This window comes from Apteryx rowi, unplaced genomic scaffold, assembly GCF_003343035.1.
Source record: "Apteryx rowi isolate R43461 unplaced genomic scaffold, aptRow1 scaffold_5, whole genome shotgun sequence".
Classification (NCBI taxonomy): Eukaryota; Metazoa; Chordata; class Aves; order Apterygiformes; family Apterygidae; genus Apteryx; species Apteryx rowi.
Genome location: NW_020450760.1, coordinates 6,437,527 through 6,455,136, shown reverse-complemented (window position 1 = coordinate 6,455,136; position 17,610 = coordinate 6,437,527). Strand labels below are relative to the sequence as shown.

The 17,610-nt window shown below is 33.2% G+C and overlaps 1 protein-coding gene across 2 annotated transcripts in view; it reads left to right on the top strand.

Moving 5' to 3' along the window:
* Window positions 1–17,610, top strand: part of PPP4R4 (protein phosphatase 4 regulatory subunit 4) — a 74,312-nt gene that overhangs the window by 49,470 nt on the left and 7,232 nt on the right. For both annotated transcript variants that reach the window (XM_026079527.1, XM_026079526.1), the window contains 13 exons: window positions 535–654; window positions 2,636–2,713; window positions 4,176–4,259; window positions 5,612–5,794; window positions 7,701–7,806; window positions 8,423–8,570; window positions 11,817–11,961; window positions 12,692–12,733; window positions 12,824–12,898; window positions 15,980–16,055; window positions 16,463–16,543; window positions 16,884–16,977; window positions 17,410–17,480. In XM_026079527.1, the coding sequence (XP_025935312.1) occupies window positions 535–654; window positions 2,636–2,713; window positions 4,176–4,259; window positions 5,612–5,794; window positions 7,701–7,806; window positions 8,423–8,570; window positions 11,817–11,961; window positions 12,692–12,733; window positions 12,824–12,898; window positions 15,980–16,055; window positions 16,463–16,543; window positions 16,884–16,977; window positions 17,410–17,480 (1,303 nt within the window). The remainder of the gene's footprint in view (window positions 1–534; window positions 655–2,635; window positions 2,714–4,175; window positions 4,260–5,611; window positions 5,795–7,700; window positions 7,807–8,422; window positions 8,571–11,816; window positions 11,962–12,691; window positions 12,734–12,823; window positions 12,899–15,979; window positions 16,056–16,462; window positions 16,544–16,883; window positions 16,978–17,409; window positions 17,481–17,610) is intronic.

Sequence of the window (17,610 nt, the reverse complement as noted above, 5' to 3'; positions counted from 1 at the left end):
GCATTTATATTTAAAGCAAATGTGTTTATTCCAAGAGCTAGCAGATAGTTATTTTTATGCTGCCTTTTAAAGACAAGCACCAAGTATGTAGGTAGACATCTGTTGGTTTACTTGAGCAAAAGCAAGGTATGTACACACACAATTATGTTGAAGTTCAGATGTTTGCTTTGCCACTTGCTGAAACACTATTTCTTTCTGAAGTCTCCTATTGCAGCTTCCACTAGTTTACGGAAACAGTAGCAATATTTATAAAATTAAGGCTTGATATTTTGTGTTTTCAGTCTGTGTCTTCAGAAAAATCCTTCAGCATGTCCGTAAATCAGGATTGGGGGTCCTCAAAGCTGGAAGTTATCTGACACCTGTGTGTTCACATGGTCATCAGAAATGCCACACCTCCTCTTTAAAATCACAGCCTTGTTATCTCCAAGTTACCTCCAAGTGTCCTTCTGGTTGTAACTCAGTATTTACATCTGATAATCTCTGATAGTGTGACCCTTGGCTGTACAGTTAATAAAAGACCTTATTTTTCCACAGGCCATGATTGTTTTTGTGGATCCAAAGAACTTCCATTTGGAATTGTATTCTACATTCTTCTGTCTTTGTCATGACCCTGAAGTTCCAGTCAGATACACTATGGCCATGGGCTTCTGTGAAGTAGGTCTACAAAGGTTCTTTGTTATTACTTAGGTTCTTTTTTGTTTTATACTGTTTTCTTCTTTAAACTTATAATTGTGACTGTTAAACTGAAATAAAAAGACTTGAGAAAACTTGTTAACGTGATTTAGTTCGTCGAATGTATTCAGTCTCTTCTGCTACACAGTTATAGCCTATGTACACATTTATTTAAGTGGCTTGACATTTGCCTAGAACAGGCTGTTATTGATAGCTGAGTTTTTAAGGAACAAAAGTTTGAAGAAATTTAAAATGATCAAGTGCTACGTAATCACGTAAGCGATTGTAGTAATCAGACTATATGACGATTTTGAATGCTATGGCCATGGGTCAGAGAATAGAATAGGATCAAGGCAGGATGAGTTCTTTAATTTCATGGTGCAGAATATAAGAAACTAACTGAAAGAAGAAATTAAGGAAAAGAAGACAAAGCAGATAAATAAATGTAGAAGACAAGAAAACGTGAGACAAGCAGGAGAAAGGAACTTGCCACTCTGGTCCTGAAACCCTTCTTTAGAACTGTACAGTTTGCTACTATACTGGTAGTCTGTAGAGAATATTTATATGTTTCAAATATAAGCTAATTGCTCAAATTTAATATGTAACTACTTTGAAATTTATGCAGATGTAAAAACATACATATTTTTATTATTCCATTCAGTTTTATATAAGCTCTGCTATATTATTTTCATAAAAGTTCAAAAATGCACAGCTGCTTAGATACTGTTGACTATATGGGGTGCATTCCAGAAATGAATATACAGTCGCTCTCCTGATTTTAATAATCCATATAGGGAGATCTTTGTCCAAAGTATTCGTAGTGTTTTGCTGAGAAACTTCATGTTTCAGTCCTGGAGCTAGCTTTTTATCTCATTCTGTAGCTGGAGAAAATGAGAAGTTAAGCAGCTTGCTGGAAGCTTTTAAATCAGTAGTAGAGTCATAAATGAAGCTAAGGTAACTTTATTTCCACCATCTTGAGGAAGGCAGATGGATTTCCAGTTGTCTGTTTACCTTTTGATGGCTTCTCTTAACAAGTGATAATCCAAATTAATTGCTGAAATTGTAAAATTAGCATGTTATTCTACGTAGTGTTTTGTATCAGATGTGTAATGCTTTTAAGATACTATTTATATATAAATAAGTTATTTTAGCTCAGTAAAAAAGACCTGTAAAATTAGACCAATGTACATTTATTGCTGTTTGATTTATTTTTAACATCATAACTGGGCAGTCACATGTCAGCCAGATAGGAGTAATTTATGGCATTCACTTCTAGGTGGATATATATGTATATATTTAATTAATTAGCCATTTCCCCAAAGCTTTTTCTTGATTGGAAGTAAGCTCTTAGTTTCATTTGGCTCATACAAAGAAAATTGTTAAAAGTATCTAAATACTACATATGGCAAAAATCTCAAAACCTCAAGTATATCTCATATTTGTTGTAAAACCTTTTTTATAGTTTGGAGACTGATTTTTGCTCTTTCTGCAAAACTTTTGCAAAACGACTAAGCCAATTTCTGTATTTTCTTTTTTACAAAATATATAGTCTGCAAAACTTTTGCAAAACGACTAAGCCAATTTCTGTATTTTCTTTTTTACAAAATATATAGCTGAATGACTGTTAACTCTCCCAAGGAGCATGAAGTAGGATATTTAATATTCCAGAATGAATTTCTCTGGCCTTGCAGTGCAGTCTTAAACACTTTTGAAAAACATGTTAAATAGAGTTAATTCTAAAAGCATGCTTCACAGTTAGAGAATAGTTTGTCACGTATTCTTTATGCAATCATTTTTCTTAATGTGATGAGTAGAAAAGTACATAACTTTAGAAGGCTGGTATCAAACAATTGTTCTGCACCCCTCCTTCATGCTTGCTGAAAAGTAAGCACAGGTAATATAACTGTTGTGGTTCCATGGACCTGAAATGTGTTTCACCTTATTATCTTACTGTTGTTTTTAGGTTGCTAAGCTTTTAAATTCTGGTGTGTATACAATACATAAAGAACTGGTAACACTGTTACAGGATGAGTCACTGGAGGTAATGTACTCTCATTGAAACTTTCTTTTGTTTGTTATATTAAGGCAGAATATCTTGAAGTTTAATAACTGTAATAAGACAAAGTGTTGATCAATAGTTTTTACTTCTGTTTCACAGACTTTTCATAAAGATGCAAGCCTTCTGTGATTAAAGAGAAAAATAGGAAGATGTTTGAATTTAGTAAACCCACAGTGATTTTATTAGCTTTTTTTAATACATATTTTAAAGATTTTATTATTTTAGTATTTATTACCTTATAAAGTTCTGTGGAAAAGTTTGGTTTTGATACTGTATTAAAATATGTCATTAATAGTGTTCCAGGTTTTTGTTTTGTTTTATTTTCATTTCTCCAGTTGAAGGGGGATGAAGAAGTTATGTATGGTTCAAAGTTCAGGGCTTATAGAAGGGGTTTTGGTTCAAGATCTCATACAGATTAACTGAGTGTTCCTGAGACATGTTAGTGTGCCTCAGTTTCACCTTATGTAAAATATGAAACAGCCATATTAGAGACAATGTGGTGCGACTTTTTTGGATTGAAAAAGAGAAGTGTGTGTTTGACACCAAATCATCTCTGATAACAGTTGTTCCAATATCTYATCCTTTTTGCTCTCTGTGTAGGATCTTTAGATATAGCATGTAAAAATGAGTATAGCTTTTAGGTGCTCCATTTTATTTTGGTACTCAGTGTTAGACACTTTCAAGAGAATTAAAATTATTCATAGAGTATCTGCTTGTAAATTATGAAATTCTTACCCATCTTAAAACATTTCTCAAGTTGAACATCTGAAAGTTGAGACTCAAAAGCAGCTCGTGATTTTGAAAAATTCCACGTTTCAATCCCTATGGAGTTAGCTGAATAATAAAAATTTTAGATGTGTTAAATCCTCAGAATTGGTACCAGAAAGTATTTAATGGTGTACTTTTCTAGTCCAATTTCAGATATTACAATGCTTGAAAGTAAGATTGTTATATTAATAAAGCTGTATATTCTATTTTAATTTGTCAACTACAGTTTTTCTTAAAGCAGGAAAGATTGCCTTTAAGATTCATCTGGCAAATATCCAAAATATGTGTTTTCATGTTTGCCAGGGCTATTATTTAACTGTCTTTGAAATACTTATATTTCTTAAGAATGAATGTTCATATTTGAATATTTCATGCTATGTGTTGTTTAGAAAGCTCTGTGATAGTGATGCAAATCAAAGCTATAGTTCTAGTTTCCTTAATTGGATGTTACTCAAGTATTTATATTAAAATATCAATTTTAAATCCCAGTCATCATCAATGCAAATAAGTTGCACCTTATTCTTTTTTTTTTTCCACTTTTTTCTTTTTTTCTTTTTTTTTAATGTTGGTGAGAGAGCAGTTGCATAAGAGGTGTCAGCAGGGACATATTGGTGAGAGAGAAAAATTGAGTCAAGTTAAATTACAAACATGATTCATGCAACCTTWCTTTAAATAGGTATTAGATGCACTGGTAGGTCACCTTCCTGAAATCCTTGAACTAATGACTAACGGAGGGGAAAACAGTGGATCGGAAAGCAAGGTTAGTATCCTTATGTTTTCTAACTTAGTCTCTAAATGCAAAGGAAGTTAGTAGCAAAGTTGTTTCAGACATATGAGGATCATTGAAAGTACTTGTATAAAAAGGCTTTTGTGATTAGTTCCTGCTTTGGAAAAACACAAGCTTCTGTGGTTTTYGGATTGTTTGTTGACTTTATGGCCTTTAATATACAAAAAGGTTTTGGAAGATTAGACTTAATTAAAAAAAACATTTTATCCATGTTCTTTTTCTAATTAACTACAAAGTTGCTAAATAGATCAGATTTTGAAACACAGTCATTAAATTGAATCCAAATTGGTATTATTTTTTAAAAATTGGTTTCATGCTCAAAAAGTGATTGTAAATACTTAACTGCCCACAGATGCTATTCTTATACATAGTTTCTGCTAGGAAGAAGTCTGTTCCTTAAGGTAAAGGCACTCAATTAAGATTTAGGAGATCTGAATACAGTTCTCAGCTTTGCTAATTTACTTGTGTGTGGCTCTGGATGGTGCTTTATTCAGTAATTCCATTTCTTCAGCTGTAAAATGGGACATAAAAGATCATCCCCAGCCTCAAGATGCTGTTTTGAGGATTAATTCCTAAATGTAGAGATTATCAGATATTCTAAAGATGCAAGAACAGAAATTTTTTTTTTCTTCTTTGTACAGACAAAATTCAATCTTCTTAATATGTGAAAAGGTCAGATGTTTACCATTTTAAATTTGTATCACATGTAATAGGAATGACWTGCCAGGTGTGGCAGTATATATTTCACTTTGCTTAGCGCTAATGGAATTTAGCTTGACTGCCATAAAGTCTTTGCCTCCTACTTAAGAAAGATGTATAATTCCTACTAAAATCAAGTAGGGAGCTGAGAAGAATAATTGCAAATTTTAAGAGGCTGAGAGGAAAAAGGGGGTTGCTTGGTTTGAGAAAGAAGATCGAGGAGGGATATGGTAATGATCTGTGTTCTCTTTATACCTGTAAAAGGTTATTACAAAGATTAGTAGTTTTCCATTGTCTGGGGAAGAGGTTAGATAAGGAGAAATCAGCTTAACAGGTAGTGAAGATATATTTAGTTGGATACTGGAAAAGCTTTTTGACTAGTTAATCATTGAAACAAACTACTTAGAGGAGACTGTATAAATCCAATCATCAGAATTTTTTAAGAAGAAGTTAGACTAACATCTACTGAAAATGGTCTCAGTGTAGTTGATCCTGTCTGAATAGACCAATTAACTGACCCCTTAAAATCTCTTTGCATTGTTGTGACTTGTTTTTTTTAAGCATAGTAATGTGACAGACAGGTTGGAGGTGTAAAATTATTTTAATGCTTACATTTTTATTTCTAGTTATTGTCTATCCCTGACCTGATACCTGCATTAACAACAGCAGAACAGAGAGCAGCAACTTCTTTAAAATGGAGAACTCACGAGAAGTTACTACAAAAATATGCATGTCTCCCTCATATCATATCAAGTGATCAGATTTATTATCGTTTTCTTCATAGAATGTTGACAATCATTTTGACAAACGTGAGCCTTTGTGTCTCTTTTCTATTCTTTATGACATTTTAGCAAAATTAGCAGCAGATATCTGCTATGTATAGTACTATTTGTATGTTATATATTAATCTGAAGGTAATACTTCTTATTGTATATTCTCTATCAGGATGTTCTTTTTTCATGTAAGATTGAGAAAATGATCTGAGAACTTTTTCCCATTTGAAGAGCAGAATTTGGATGGAGAGATCATCATGTATTTTCTCCCCACCCAAATTTCCTTTCTTTCCTTTTGCTCATTATCAGTTTGTTTCTAGGTAAATTAAAATTCTTTCCTCTGAGATACATTGTCTTTTTCCTGATTCTGTAGATTACCTTGCATTGTATTCCATTCTTTATGAAAGAATATTTAATTCTGAAAATGAATGCACATTTAGAGTTACTGGCTTGAAGTTTTATTGAATTAATTTAGGAGTAAAACTCTCTGTAAGAGAAGATGTTGCAGCTTTTATTTTCTAATATCCACAATATACAAAGTGCCTTCCAAAAATACATGAATTTAAGGCATTTAAGAAGTAGTTTAATAAACGAGTTGGGTGGAAGGAATAAAGAAATGGATGACTCATGAATTGTTTAAACTTCCTTATTCTCCATTATGTCAATTTTATTTTGAGGTGTATTAGAGTGATGCTTAAATGGAGTTACGGTCTTGTACAGATGAAGTCATAAAAGGAGGAATTGGGATTCCTTTTTTATCAATAGAAATAGTAGCTGAAAGTTAAAACATAAATTAAACTTAATTATAGCTTCATTAAAATTCTTAAACAAAACTGGATGCTTTTTATTTTAGCCTCCAATATTTGAATAAAAAAGTGACTGAATAATATCCTATATTGATATAACCTCCATCAGTGTGATTTTGCATTACAGTAGAAACTATAAATGCTGATACACACCAAAATAACATGCATTTTTCCTTGACAACTCTTCTCTTAAAACATAGTTGTTGCTGTGCTTCATGGGAATTGTATTTTAGTTGACTAATATTCCTATTCTTCCAGTCTCCTTGGCAGGATGATATTTTCTGTCATGGTCTTTCCTTTTGGTATAGGAATACAGTGCATTGTTGGAAGTGAAATTAAGATAAAATATGTTATACAAGAAATTATGTTTGAATGAAATATGCTAATGTTTAAACATTTCAGGGGCAAATTTCTAGGCAACCAGCATTTTACAAGTAGTTGTACCTGCAAATGAGGCAGTTCTGGCAGCCGTAAATCTGTAATTTGACAAAAGTTTGGATTATAAAAAGTAACAATAAAATGTTAAATGACTATATTTGTAAATAAACTTCTACTGAACAAACATGAAATAATTTTGAATCTATGATATCTATTAATCTTGAAGTGAGGAAAGTAGTGTAGGTTATATTACTAGAAAAAAAGGAAAATAAATTCCTAGCATCTCACTTTGAGAAAGACCCCAGTCATTAGTAAGGCTGAATATGCAGTGTTAAAGTGTTAGAAAAAGTGCTTATGTGTTTTAAGTGCATAGTATTCACTTTCAAAAGTGATTTTGGAGCTCCCTCAAGTTTTACTTTTTAAGCACCTGAAATCACTAGGATTTAGATTCTTTAATATCTTTTAAAACATTTGGTCTACTTTATTTAAAAAAAAAAACAAACTTGGGTTCTTAAGCAGTTTAAACAAATTCTAAAATTTAGCTATACCTCTTTTCTACTTTGATTTACCATGTGCAAATGCATACAGATATGTAGGTTTTGCATTCTACTAATCTGATAAACACATTCTTTATTATTTCAAAATTTATAAAGTTAGGAAGGCTAATTTTCAGCTATTTTTTCTACTTTAGAAATTTTTATACATTTTTAGTCATACTCTTTCAGTTATGTTTAATTGTATTTTCTTTTTCTTTCAAGAATGTCCTGCCAGTCCAAAAAGCAGCTGCTCGAACTCTTTGTGTTTACTTACGGTACAATCGCAAGCAAGAACAGAGGCATGAGGTCATTCAGAAACTTATTGAACGTAAGATAATTYTTCTTTGATTGCTTAGAAAAGCAAGTTAATTTTGACTGAAGATCTAATTATGGTTATATTTAATCACCATAACTCCCTACCACCAGTGGTAGGATTACAGTTGGAAGACATTCAGTTCCACTGATCTGGCTCACAGTATCACCAGTCAAAATATATTCGGAATATGTGAGGAATGTATCTGAAGTCTCTAAGATGACTTTCTGGTCTATGCTATATGTTCTAAAGATAATATAGAAGGTTGAAAGGTTCTCATTAACAATCCTTAATGCTTACACAGTTGTTTCAATGCACCTGTGACATGGTTTGAAAGGCACACAGGGGTGTGTTCAACATATAAGCTAGTTCACTTGCTATTTTTGATTTTTTTTCAAATGATTAAAGTGACAAAGGTTGAGTTTCTTGTCTCATTGTAGTCACTGACAAAAATGCTCACTGAATTCAGTGGGTTTAGGCTTCCACTTAAAGGAAGATTTGAGATAGGCTGAGAAAGTGTGTCTTGTGACAAGTATGATTATTATGTTTCAGTCAAAGGTTAACCTTTGAAGTGTTTTCTAACTGACAGTGAAAACTTTATAGGTAATGCGTGTGGATTGTTATTTTTCAGAACTGGGCCAAGGAAAAAGTTACTGGAACAGACTTCGTTTTTTAGATACCTGTGAATTCATTATGGAACTGTTTTCCAAATCATTCTTCTGTAAATACTTCTTTCTGCCTGTGCTTGAACTTACACATGATCCAGTAGCAAATGTGAGGTACTGTACCAAAAGTATGAAACAGGATACAGTAAAAAAGCTTTATATAATACATTAAGAAATATTGCTATGGTTTTTGTGTCTTGTTTAAGTGATAAGACTTGTGTAAAAAGGTAACTTTTTTAATGACAAAAAAATTATAAAACATTCAGAACATAAAATGAGAGGGATTAAAAACCATGACCTCTGGAAGAAAAAATTGCCTATTAAGTATATTAATGAATGTTAACATAATAGTAAATAGTAGTCAAATACATGACATTAATTTATTTTTCCTACAAAATTTGAGAGATGCATGTAAAATTTCTCTTAGGATTTCACATGGTTAGTATCTGCAAAGCCTTTAGAAAAGGAAGATTAGGAATACATTTTTTCCATTGTTCAGAAAGTCTCTTAAAAGCAAAAAATAACTTGTGGCCTTTTTTTTTGTGTCAGTAAAAGAGAGAGATTAAAATAATAACTCTGCAGATAAATAGGATTAAGAAAGTGGCTTTTGCTTTGTGTTTATCCATTTGGTAAATGTTAAAAAAGAAAATGAAAAAAAGTCTCACGCATACAAAAGCTTTAATTAGTTAAAGCTTTCAGCTTTCATTAGAGGTCCAGGGTTAGAGACCTGTGTACGTATGTACCAGGACTTATCAGTGCTCATTATGGACTTAGGAGGAATGAAAAGTGAGAGAAAGTATGCAGTTCCCACTAGAGAGATGGTGAATTACCCTAGCTTTTTGGATTACCAATTTTGGTTATGTGAGCTTTCCTAAGCAGACTTCTGGGCTTTGGGAAGAGCTGTGTCCAAGGGGCTTCTGGTGCAGAGAGCTGATCCTGAACACGTAAGCATCAAAAGGAAAGGAGAAGGGTAGAAAAGGAAAAGTAAGCCAAAATGGTGCGTCTCCCCAAATGATATTCTGTCTCTTGTTATTGTGTACTACCACTATGATTCAGTGCTTCTCACTAGAGTTGGTAGAAGACCTCTGAGCAGAGAGTAACAGAACCACGGAATTCCTTGCTGAGACAGGGAATATAGGAGCTTGAGAAACAGCAGGAGCTGGTTACCTGATAAAAAGATAGATTCATCTGGAAGGCACAGAACCGTCAGCATGACCGATATTGAACGTGCAAAGGGCTATGGGTATGATGATAGAAAATGAGAGAAGTAGGTCAGTCTGGGTGTAGGGTATTGTTTGGGGGACTGATCGAAGGTGTGAAGTCATGAGAAAGGAGCACAGGTGTAGGAGACTCAGCAATAGGTGAGGAGAAAGGTAATGAGCTGTTCCACAGGTTTAGGGAGCAAGCTTAACTTTCCAGTCTCCATTAATTTCCATCATTTCAACATCATGTTGCATAAAGTTTAACACATAGGTAATTCTTTCAATGGTCAGAGCTTTTACCCTATGTAAAAATTTTCTGCTTCATTAAAATAAATTGAAAAAGAATAGAAGGAGGATTTAGTATGTTATTCATTCTTTACACAGAATTTTTATTTCTTTATACAGCATTTTTATCCATTCTTTATATTTCCTTTATTTTTATAGTGATTTTTTTTTCTTCTGTAAACCGATTGGGATCAGGCAGTTCAATAATTATTACAATTAGAAAATTGTGTGATTTTAAGCTTTTTGTGTGATTTTAAACTTTTAATCTCATTTCTGAAAGGTTTAACGTATAATTCATGTTGTCATCATTTAGACATCTAAACATATAATATGGATGCTGCATAGCAATTTACACAAGCATAATTTGCACATAGATGTGTGTATTAGCTTCAGTAAGTACAGTTTATTACCAAGTTAAACAGTACTTAAATAGACTGTGTGTATAGTACAACTACTACAACTTAGTTCAGTTCAAGAGGATCCCAAACCCATGAACTGAGTTATTTTGTGCTCATAGATTAATATTCATGTCTCATGTCATCATGTTAAGAGGATCATAGTAAAACAAATAAGTGTGTATAATCCTAAGTAGTTTATTACTTCTTAAAAAACATTTTAATTAAAAAAATCTCTCGATACAGTATTAAAATTAATGGAAACTTGAAATAACTTGTAATCTGTTAACTGTGTTTTTGCCATAATTCTTTTCTGGATTATTCCTAACTTTTTTTTTTTTTAAATAAAAGAATGTACAGTCTGTAATGGAGTGAAGTGAAAAAGTCAGTCCTAGATATTAGTTGGTGATTTTAAAACAAACTTAGGGAGATATTATTCCAGCTTTCTGCAGAATGGTGTAACTCTTTGTAATATGGATGTTGTGAAGGCTAAAATGTTTTGAAGGTATAAAAAACAGTCAGACATTCATATAAGGTGAATCTTTTCACAGCTATTAAACACAAAGTTGCCATCTCTGGCACAGGAAATCTCTGATTGCAAGCCAGTGTAGATTGACAGAGTACATAGTAGGGAAATACCACCATATATTTTTCTTGATTTTTTTTTTTTTTTTTTTTTTAATCTATTCTTGGCATTCACTATTAGATGCTATTGCAGCCTGATCAAATGCAGTGATTTTTATTTTCTTAAATGTATGAAGTGTTTTTTGTTTAATCCATGAAGGATTTGGGGTTTTAATATTATAAAAAAGCAATGCATGCATTTTTATGGAACTGTTTGCACATACATGTGTGCGTTAACAGGCTGAATTTAATCAGCTAATGAAAGGTCCAGACAGTACCAGAGACAGCAGAAGATAAGCAGAGGGAGCCTCCAGCCAAAAGCAGAGAGGTAAGGTAGAAGAGAGCAGACTTTATTCCTTTTGGAGCCAATAAACAGTTAAATCAGTTTAGTCTATCTGTTGCAGCTTCATCCTTGCAGTTGTATGGAACTATATTCACTTGATTTTTGGTGAGGCATTAGTTTCTTATGTACCGATCGACCATATTTCAAGGGTATTTAGGTACCCAAAGGAGTTAGGTATGTAGGTCATTTTGAAAATCTACAGGTCTGTTTATCTTTCTATAAAAAAAAAAAAAAAAATCTCTTTAAAGTCTTGGTTGAATTTCAAATATACGTACTGCAAATTGGGACTGCAGTGTCCCAGTCTATGGAGAAGTTTTCTAAAATGTTACAGTATGTCTGAAAATAACACATTAACAATTTAAAATAATTTCTGAATAATATCTGCTGATTACATTATCTTATTAATTTAACTTTTTAGAACTTAACTTTTGTTGAATCAAATGCTAGTGTACAATAAAAAAATTATACCAATAATGCATCACAAGTTGAATATTTACTTTTTTATTGATAGAATGAAGCTGTGCTACTTGTTGCCAAAAGTTAAATCTACTTTGAAGATTCCCACTGACAAACTTTTACTTCAGCAGCTGGAATTGTGTATAAGGAAACTTTTGTGTCAAGAGAAAGACAAAGATGTTCTGACTATTGTAAAAAGAGTAAGCATTTTTCCTTTCCAGCAACACTTTATGTTGGGTTTATTATTAAAATTTAAGATGATCAAAGTTATGCTTTCTGTTCTTTTTCTTTTTCTTTTTCTTTTTTTTATGTAGGAACAGCAGGCTAAAGGCTTCTAATACCTTTTTAGTAATTTTGAACAATTAAGAGGAGATATAGTGCATTGATATAAGAGAGTTGGTGTTTCCTTAGTTATGTATACAGGATTTTGAAATGTTACAGCGTCTTTGTGATGTGGACATTCACAAAAAGATACATCTCTAAGGAATGCCCATACTTCACCTCAAAGATGTCATGAAATAAAGTAGCTAAAGTAGCTGGCTTCCTGATAGGGCCAGTCTGCAGGAGGGACTGGATGAGCACCTACCCAAGAGTACTTATTTCCTAGATCCATGCTCCAGCCAATGATGTGCCCAAGCTCTCTTTGAGTGATTTTAAGTTGTATACGGATGGTCTATTAGTCCTTCACTGTGAGTCTTAGTGGGGCTCTGAGAACGCTCTCTGACAATTTTTAGCTTTAAGCATTAGTAACACAGCAATACAAGCATGGGCTTCAGATGTTTAGGAAGGAAAGCTTAAAAAAAGAAGCCCTCCTGAAAGCTATGTTTAGTTTTGAATATCACTCTTCTAAGCTTTTTTATCTTGACAGGTTTTTAGTTAAGTGTGGCATGCTGTTGACTAAGGATAAATAATATTTTAATTTTTTTATAGACAGTGTTAGAATTGGACAGAATGGAGATCTCTGTAGATGGTGTAAGTATTTACTAGCTTTAACACTTACTAAGTACTCTTAATTCCCATTTTCATGTAATGATATTTGTTTTTATTGATTTTATTTTGAAGTTTCAGAAAAGATTTTATGAAAATGATTTATTGGACCAAGAAAAAGAGAGACAAGAACTTCTCCTTTTGGAAATGGTACATTTTATCAGTACATTATATCATTTTTTGGTTAATAGTTGATAGCTTAATATTAATGGGAAAATAATTTTAAGGTAGGGGAAGTACATACAATGGAGGGGCTTGGTGAATTCAATCAATATATGGTTTCATTTTACTCTTTACAGTAGGGTTAACTCCTTCAAAATAACATATAATTTCCCTTTCACTGCTACCTAAATGCACTGTATCAAATAGAAAGGCAAATTGGAATTTTTTACAAAATTTTTCTCACCTGACACCTCTATAGTTCTGAAAATCCCAAATATTTCAGTACACCTTTCTGAATTTTTTTTGAGGCAACTTAACAATTTGTCAGACCTATGTGACATAATGAGTTGAATAGTTAAACATCTCAGAATTCACATACAGTTTCCATAGGCAAAGAAACTAATGTCATAACTTCTTTTGTGCCAAGGAAGCTGAAGRAGACTGTGTGTGTGTTACAGGCTTTCCTGTTAAATAAGAAGAGAATGAAAGAAAGAGAAAAAGGCCACTGACAGCTGCAGCCTGGCAGGGGGGAGTCTTAGTGTAGGCTGTATAGAGCAAAAGGAGGTACAAGATAATTAGGACTTTGAAGAGAATTCTGCAGATGCTAATGTTTCCTCGCTTTTCCAACTTAAAAAACTATTTATCATCAGTCAGGGCTGTAAGCAAAAGCTGCAGCAGACACTTAGCTTCACGTAAGTAGCTTACAACATCTTCACACAGCCTAGGTTACTTTCAAAAACTGCAGTCTTCCGTTCTTCCTCCTCTGTAAGCTAAGGTGTGAGAAGCTAAGAACCTAATGGTCTTTAGAAGAGGCTAGATTACTCTAGCACAATTCCTCTGTTCTGTAGCAATAGAATTCTTCTGTAGTGAACCAGAACAGGTTCAAGACTGTCTGAAAAAATGTCACTTTTTCCTCTGCAGGCCTGCTACAGAAACTACATATATGTCCCTCTTTGATATCAATAGGTACCACAGAACAACTTCTTTTGGGCAGCTGATTTTCTCAGTTCATGGTATCTTCTTTCACAGGTTAAGCAACCTTTCAGACCTCTCCGCTAGCTCTGCTGAGCATGAGCGACAGAGTTCCTGGGGTATCTAACTTCCTAAGCAGGAGAGATATTAGTTCAGGCCCACACATCTGGGAATGCATTAGAACTCACTCATTTCATTCCTGAGCTATTTTACTGCTCTGGTTTCTCAAATGCGTACTCAAGCCAGTCATCATCTTTCTCTTCGCAATTTTCTAGCAATTGGGACTGTGGAGCAGGACCCGTCTGTGAGATGGGAATTAGATAAGTTCCCTTAAAAGTCTCTAAGTTCCTCGTGAGTTTTCCCCTACATAGCTTATCTAATTCCGCAGTCTGTTCAATTCTGTCTTTAGTGCTGGATCTGTGTTGCATGAACCTATGGTCAAATTGCTACAGCCCTATACTTCCAGATATTCACCTTCTAGTTGTACCATGCATCACGTAGCATCATAGAATAGTTAAGGTTGGAAGAGACCCCTGAAGGTCAGCCTTCCTACTTAAAGCAGGGTCAACTGGAACAGGTTACCCAGGGCCTTATCTAACCAAAATGCACACTAACCTATCTCTGCCTTGTTTATATCCTGCCATCTCCCATTATCTCAAACCAGAGATTCAAACTTTGTTCTCGGCCATTGCATGCAGATTCAGCCACTTGAACTTAGCGTTAAGCTCTGCAATTTTTAGGTAGATATAACTAATGTTTTTATAGTGAAAGCAGTTGGGGCTGTGGTGAAATAGTCCCAGGGGAGCTCTGTGTTGTAAGGTGCACAAGTTAGCTCAAGGCCTGGAGACTGTTAGTTAAAATAACATTACTTTTGACCCTGTTTCTACAGGTAGACTTTAAATGAATTCCTGTACTTCTATGATATATCATGCTGATATGGGCGTATCTTGTGTAACACAAAGGTCTTGTTAATCACTGTCTGTTAGAGGCATGCTTTTGTGGAACTGGAGATGTATAGAATAAATTGTGACATGTTGTAGTCCCAAATTGATGAATACCATTGAAGCCAGTTAGGCGTGTCTGACTGGTAATGTTGAATGTGTTAATAAGTTTCCTTAATTTTAGTAATTGACTTAGTAGAAACTATATTTCAGCAACCTTGACCTGAATTAATTACCTCTTTTCTTATTTGGATATTAATGAGAGTGAAATGAAAGAATAGGATAGAACAACTTGGCTTCACTTAGCACATTTTATTATGAGTGTAGCACAGAAAACAAGCTAATATTATATAGCTTTTTGAAGCTGGAGTGATATCTATTCACCAAGAAGTCTGAAGCAAGTATTGGCTTGAAATTATTGATATAGCTGTGTTAATACTGTCTTCTGGTTATGAGTGTGCTCTCAAAAGGTATTCTAAGACTACCAAGTATTACAGAAAGGCAAATAAATTTCTTAAATTTGAAGAACAATAATACTTAGCTTTGTTTTCCATAAAGGCTTAGCAACTGCAGATGTTAATTTTAGAGCTTGAAAAATCTTGAGCATATGTGATAAACAATACTATTTGGGAAAAAGTTTTCATTGAATTGTACATTTGCTTTAAAAATATAGCCTGTTACTGTTAGTCTTGTGTCTTTGTGCCCCTCTTTAGCCCCTTCTGGCATTCTGTGCATGTTCTGGTATCAGAGTACTTGTATAGCAAAATAATTTTCCATTGTCAGCTGCCAATTTCTGTGTCTTTTCAACTTTTCCAAAAAAAAGAAAAAGGAAGCCTTCTACCAGAAGTAGTTTTATTAGTAAACGTTATAAATGAGAACTTTAACTCTGAGGTTCCTTCACAAATAAAATCAGCATTTTTTGGTATGATTTTTGTGTAGCATATGTACCCTCATTTCACTCAATGCTATTTAATTGGGTCTCTGGATATTCATAAGCTTGGCACTAATAGTAGAAGAGAGTAGAAGTTAACTGTATTTTGGTGAGTTGGAAGCATGCTCTTTTTTGAAAACTTCTTATCTATTTGAAATACAATTAATTTTTWATTTTTTTCTGTGTAATACTTAAATTATTATTATTATTTTTTTTATTTTTTAGGAACAGTTAGAAAAAGAGAAGCAGCAAAATGAAGGAAGATCCACAAATATTAGTGATAAGATGTTTGAAAAGAAGCGTAAGTTTATATGCTTATGTACCTATTATTTGTGCATGAGTTATTCTCAACCTTAGAAAGGGAAAGAAGGGAGCAGAACATGGACACTGTTCTTGCAGTTAATATCAGAATTTAAGAAAGCAGCAATACATTTTTTATGTATTTCTGAAGATGTTTATGAAAACCATCCTTGCTGTATTAGAAAGAAGACTTTTGGCTTTATTAATAGAATACATGACAGTTTTAGATCTATATTGTGTTTCCTSTTAGGCTGCAATGTAATTTGTGATAATTCCAAAGTGCTAGTAGCACTGGATTAGATATTATTACTGTTTACCCCAGGACTTGTGATATGTTGTGTCCTCCTCCTTTATTTAAAGTTAGGCTGTTTAACAGAAAGCAGTATTTATACTAGACCTTTTTTTTAGGTAGAGACAGTAAAACATCATCAGCATTGGCAAAAAATGTACCTCTTTCTTTTCCTGGAAGCTCTTCCAGTACATCAACAGGTAAGAACTCCTTAAAAATTCTTCTAGAATGCTTTCATCTCACATAAGCAGTTTAAAATCCAGCAAAGCTACTGTTGGCTTTTGTGGACCAGAGTTTCACCTAATACACATAGGAAAAATATAAATTCCTAGAATCGAATGTATTTTCTACGCTGTTTAGTTTTATTGTATTCTTTGGTACATAACAGCTAGCACAAGAAATATTTATTGCCATTGAAGTACTTGTATCAGTTTCTTCAGCTAACATAGTTTAACAAAAAGTGATATTAAAAGGTATTCTTAATTACTGAGGAAATGCAATGATTTCCATATTAAAAATTTTGCTACTTATATATTTTAGGCAAAGAAGGCAAGAAATCCAAGTTGGTTCGAAGCCAGTCTTTCAGTACTCAAGCACTACATCCAAAATACAGCAACATAGACAAGTGTCCTAAGTATCTTTATCATTTTAATTGCTTATCTAATAGACAACTTTTAGAAAATTAGATACATGTGAATCTACACAAGTAGTAATGTGCTCACTGAATTGTGGCCTTTATTTTCAGCTTTCTGTTTAATTGGGTAAGGTATGCAATTTTGTACTGAGGGAAGCAATACCACTGTGGTCAAAAAATTCTTGTGAATTCTTGTTATGTTAATGTATGTCACCTTTTCTCATATATATWTTTTTTTCAGTATGAAAAAATATGCTAGATCTAAATTTGTATGTGTCTTAAAGAAATATGGGCATAATTTCTCAATTTATTTGTATAAACTCAGAAAGAAGCTCAAATATTATCAAATAACAGAATGTGAAATTATACAATTTAAAAGAACAGTTTGTGATAAGCAGTTCATTATTTCTTTATTTTATTTGTTTTTTTAAGTAGAAGTGCTACTACAGGATACACATCTGCTGTATCAGGAATGGGAAAGAGTTCTGTGTTATCTTTTAGTGGTAAGTAGGCTATTTCGTTATTTTGTACATTAGTTTCTTGTGATGGTGCTGAATATGAGGTACCATTAACCAGGCATGCTGAAAGATACTATATTTCTAAAGAACTTATAACAAAAGATATCCAGTATGT